Raw genomic sequence first — 5405 nt, 5'->3', positions numbered from 1 at the left:
CGAAGTTTATCTTTTTAAAGCAAAGTAAAATTCTAAAAGCTGGTGATAAAAGCTTTTAATGAAAATAATAGTTTAAGAAGTTCAGTTTATGTACGACATCTTTCTGAAAAATTAGTTAGATCAGAAATAATTTTAGTTAAACAAGCTTAAAAGTTTTATTAAGATTTATGATTATTTTTACAACGAAAATTTATCAAAGGCTGTCATAAATTTCATTTTAAAAAAACATATTGTCTAAATATTTAATCTTTATTGACTTGAAATCTTTAAATACTTATATAAACTTTAAAATGTTAATGTCACCATGCTTTTTCCTTAACAACTTGTAAAGAACAAAAAAAAAGTAAAAACTGTTAATTTTCTTTACGCTTTATATTTAAGTAAAATAAGAGAAATAATCATAAAAACTATAAGAAAAATTTTCAATTCCACAGGTGTTTGTGTTTTTTACTTTACGCTATTTAATTCTAATGTCATCTTAAATTTATTGTTTAATTGTTATTTAGCATTTGGAGGAAGTACTTTATTTTAAAAAACCAAGTTAGCGTTTAAATTCAATTTCATAATTGGTGTAAAAAACTATCGAATTTTTAGCAAACACAGTGATACTAATCATAATACAAAGCAAAAAATGTACAGTTATTTAAAACAGAATACATAAGTAAACATTTAAACGCTAGTGTTCGTTGTTTTTTTATTGTTTAAACAGCACTTGAGTTGCTAGGACAATTTTTTTGTTAAAAAAATGTTTTGTAATGACTGGAAATTGACTGCAACGAAAACAAAGTTTAACTTGAAGCTAAACTTGTATGGTAAATTCGGAAGTTACATTTTCATTTTCAAATATATGTAAAACTTTCTAATAATTTAAATTTTTTATAACAAAGTTTTTAATTTATTTTAGCTAGTGCTTAACTTTTTCTTAAGTAGGAAATGTTTAATATAGCTTGTACATTCTAATCTTTCATAAGACTTTAATAAATCTTAAAAATTATTTCGATTTATATGAAATAAATGTTTTTGTTGTTTAGTTAAGTTCTGACTTATTGTTTTTGAGTTTAAACAGTAATTAACTCAAATAAATACATAGATATATACAAAAATAAATTAGTTTACTTACAATATAGTAAAATTTCATTGTTGTTTAGTTTTTATAAAAAAATTCTTGTTAAAAATTAGTTTTAGCTATTTGTTTAAAGTATAACTTTACAACCTTTTTCTACTGTTTCAAATTTGTAGACTAGAAGTTATAAAAAAGAGTAAAGATTTTACAATTATTTGAAATCGTATTTTTAAGCTAAAAATTTATTTTTTAGCTGTTTTCTAAACTACAATACTTCAAAAAATTAACTACTATACTAAATAAAGAAAACATTTCAATAAAAAAAACTTTCGCAATTTATAAAATTAATATTTTTTAAATAAAGTTTAACAACTTTAACATATAACTAGATAACACTTTCAATATTTAAGTAGATAATTTTATTTTGCTGTAAAAACTTCAAGTGAAGCACGGATTTAGAAAAATGCATAGATCTTACCAACCTATCCAACCTACTCACAATAAACTTCTTCAGAAAAGATGGGATAAAACTTACTACAATGAGCATATTAATAGAGTTAGATATAAAATAATACATTTTAATTTATAAGCATATTTTAAAGAAAATTAATTTGTGGTTCTAAAATGTTTCATAAACACTTTTTATGCCATGATGTCTAATGATGTAGTTTTTATCATTACATTAATAAAAGTTGTACGAAAAATGTTTAATAAAGATAGCTATAGATAAACTGCTTTAATAAATAGACTTTTAACATTGGAAAATAATAAAATTGAAAAATCATAATTTTTGGTTTCTATCGCAACCTCTAGATTAGATTCTTATAGATCATAGCCAGCAAATCAGAAATATCTAGCCCGCGATTTTTATTTAACTTTTAAACATCTTATTAAATAAAATTAATTTTTTGATAAAAAGTATCTTAAAATATTCTCAGATTAAAAATAATTACACATTATTGTTAAACAAATAAAAATTTCAATAAAACTTTGCTTTTAAGACTTTTTTTAAGTAAAGTTTTTCGAAATAACGCGGTCCGTTAAAATTGTTTTTAGTAAACCTGGCCCGCAAAATATTTTGTTGAATAAATTTTGTCTGCCAAAAATAAAAGTTACCCACCCAATTTAATTATTAAAAATATTATAAGTGGAAAAATAAACTCCTTAAATATTAGAAGTCTTTTAAACGTTATAATTTACACGAAATCTTATAAGCTTGTGTTAGTTTCACTTATATATCTAGTAAAAGTTTATATAATTCTAAGTATTATAAAAAAAAACTTAAGAAATATAAGCAATGTTTTGCATGCATGTAACTAGCTTTATTTTCAATACCGAAATAAATGTAGTTGAAATCAGTTAAGTCAATGGTAGATACTAAGGCACCGCAAACGTATGTTCATATGCATTTGAAGCTGAAAAAACTACAAATTGAAGAGGAAAGAATGAGCACAATTGAGCGGGATAACCGCCTTCTTCTAGAAAAAATGAGTCAAATTATTAGAACTAGAGGAAGAGTGGATAATAAAAACTATTATAGCTACAAAAGGTTTGTTGATAAAATTACTTTGAAGTTTTTTTAGATTAAAAAGTATTTTATTAATAAATAAAACAAATGCAGTTTAAAATTGACTTCGGTCATAAACAAAAATAATACTATTTGTTTTAAAATTTTGTATTTTTTGTTCGTTTAAGTAAAACCTTACTTAATGTAGACTTTTTTGATCTTATCACAAACATGTAATGCTTTTTTGAAGATATTATATACTTATTTACAAACAAAAATGTTTTAAGGTTACTAAAATGACATCAACTTTTAAAATTTATAGCAAATATTTTTATTTTTAGTTCGTTATTTGAAACCTTTTAAAGTTTAAACTATGAGAAAAGACAACGGGAGTTAACAAGAGTAACACGGGAAAATCAAAAGATATTACAAAAAATAACTGGAAAAGAAGCTGAGTATTCACATCAAAAACTAGAAGCTGATTGGAGGAAACATGAGCAAATGATGGACAACATCGCTAGATATCCAAAAAACTGGTGGAAATCAGTTGAGAAACAAGTTTATTTTGAATTTATTGATACATTTACTATCATATACTTTAATAATTTTCATGTTTTTTAAACTTAAAGTAAGCATTTGTTAAAAGTAAATTACTTTTAAGTTCTTCATCAGCTTAAATACATTTTGAAGTTATAAAGTTTTTTATCAAAAGCTACCTATATGTGGCAATGAGTTTAAACAAGTTACATTACTAATAGTATAAAGAACACGATTTTATTTAATAGAGAAAATTGAAAATAAAAAAAAGAAGTCAATCAGGAGTTACTCTAGCAAAAAAATCCTCAGTACTCAGCAGTGTATACAAAACAAGAGCAAATAGTACTCATTCAACCAGTAGGTCCTTAGCATTTGAAAAATCTGAAAACTTAGTTTCTTCAAAAGCTAGCTCAAGAAAATCTTCTATTTCTTCATTGAACTCAACTAAGGAAATTAAAGCTTCTGACAAGGGTAGTTTGATTTCTTAAAACTCTTTTTGATAAAAACTAATTAACAAGCAGATTAAAAACTTTAAACTTTGTAAATATTAATAAAAAAATTTAGAAAATTATTCTCTCGTAACTGTTTCAGATAAAAAAGAAGATGAAAAATCTGCATTGACATCCATCAATAAAGAAGACAGCTTAGATGATGAAAATGACAAAGATGATATAAGTGAAAATGTTAATACTGAAAACAATAAAAAAGAAAAAGAGCAACATATAAATTCTACCAGTGGAACGGAAAGTGAAAGTGAACAGCAAGACTCAATTAAAGAAAAAGATGTAAAAGTTACTAACTCAGAAGAAATAGAAAGCAGCTGTGAAATTAATAACTAAAACTACAGTTAAAAAGTAAAAAGAATACGTATCAATAAAATTAATACTAGTAAAAAAAAGTATAGAAAGTTAATGTTAATAAAATTAATAAGTAGTGATTAAGTTAAAATAGAAACTGTCATTTAAAAAACTTTTATTAACTACGAGATAATAATAAATTACTTTTTCACTGTCGTATATACCAAGTTTACTGAGATTGGACATACTCACATTTTCATAATAAATCATAGTTATAAACATAAATTTTGTATAATATAAAATATGAAATAATACAACTAATTAATAAAATGAAAAAATAAAGAATTAAGAGTTTTGGTTTTCTTTTAAGTACAGTACAAATTAATAAAAAGAGGTAATGTTGTCATTCTTAATACTTATAAACTTGAACTTTGGTGATGAAAATAAAGTATGTAGGTACACAACTTAGAAATACTTTTTTAGTTTTCTAATTTTTTAAAAACTGTATATTTTTTCTTGTTTGTTTTTTCTTTATTATTATTACACTTGGTTTTCTCTAAATTACTATTTAAATATATACAATTTTATAAGTAGTACAGTAATATATAAAAGTTGTAACGCAAATAATCCTAATTTAACTTAATTCAGTTTTATTCTAGTTTTAGTATTAAAAATAAAAATTTCGTCACTGTTTTAAAATTTAGCTTTTTAGTTATTTTTGTTTTTTGCATTTGTTTACTTAAACCGCTTTTACTTTATTATAAAACATCAAAAACTAAAAACATCGTTAAATAACTAAAAGAAGTGTAGAAAATACTTATTTTCTTACAATAATGTTTATTTTTTTGCTTTCTTTCATTTTGTTGTTAACAAAACTTTATTGTTATATAATAAACTTAAATACAAAACTTTATAGTTTATATAAAATGACTTTAGTCTAAAAAGCAAGGAAAAGCGGAATTATTTTTCGTTGAGATTTACAAAACAATTGGAATTAAAAGTTTTCTACACCATAAGCAAGAAAAGAACAATAAAACAAACTAAATACAAATTTAAAGTTTTGTCTAGAATATTCATTTTACAAAAAAAACAAGAGCTCAACTTTAACCAAAAGTTCTAACTTTGTTTTATTAAACACTATTTAATTTCGTTTAATCGGGGTAGGTGTCAAAAATTCACGAGGTTTACTTTTGCACAACATAGCTTTTAAACGACTGTCAGTTTTGCAAAAGTTTTCACTTATAAATGAAATTTAACGTTTGCACGGCGTCACTTTTGCACGAGTCGTCATTTCTGCTCTTATGATTGTTGTAAAAATAAAATAAAACTTAATCTAAAATAATGTTAAATAGAATTATAATTTTATTAACCTAAATAATAGTTAATCTAAAAATAAACTCAAATTTAGATATGACAAAAATTAAAATATATTACAACAAATCTTAGTTAATTTTTGACTATTTTGAAAAATGTTTGGTAAAACCAAGTTAAAAAATGTTTA

At 23.0% G+C, this 5405-nt stretch overlaps 1 protein-coding gene across 1 annotated transcript; it reads left to right on the top strand.

The window, feature by feature from the left end:
- Positions 1-1456: 1456 nt before the first annotated feature.
- On the top strand, positions 1457-4685 carry LOC145833814 (uncharacterized). Its single transcript, XM_082941003.1, has 5 exons — positions 1457-1619; positions 2413-2612; positions 2936-3128; positions 3356-3578; positions 3699-4685. The coding sequence occupies exons 1-5, from the start codon at positions 1527-1529 to the stop codon at positions 3944-3946; spliced, it is 957 nt and encodes a 318-aa protein (XP_082797129.1). The 5' UTR covers positions 1457-1526; the 3' UTR covers positions 3947-4685.
- Positions 4686-5405: the final 720 nt, after the last annotated feature.

Source organism: Thalia democratica, chromosome 4, assembly GCF_965202585.1.
Source record: "Thalia democratica chromosome 4, ktThaDemo2.hap1.1, whole genome shotgun sequence".
Classification (NCBI taxonomy): domain Eukaryota; kingdom Metazoa; phylum Chordata; class Thaliacea; order Salpida; family Salpidae; genus Thalia; species Thalia democratica.
The sequence above is the reverse complement of the archived record's forward strand: the minus strand, read 5'-3'. Positions and strand labels throughout refer to the sequence as shown.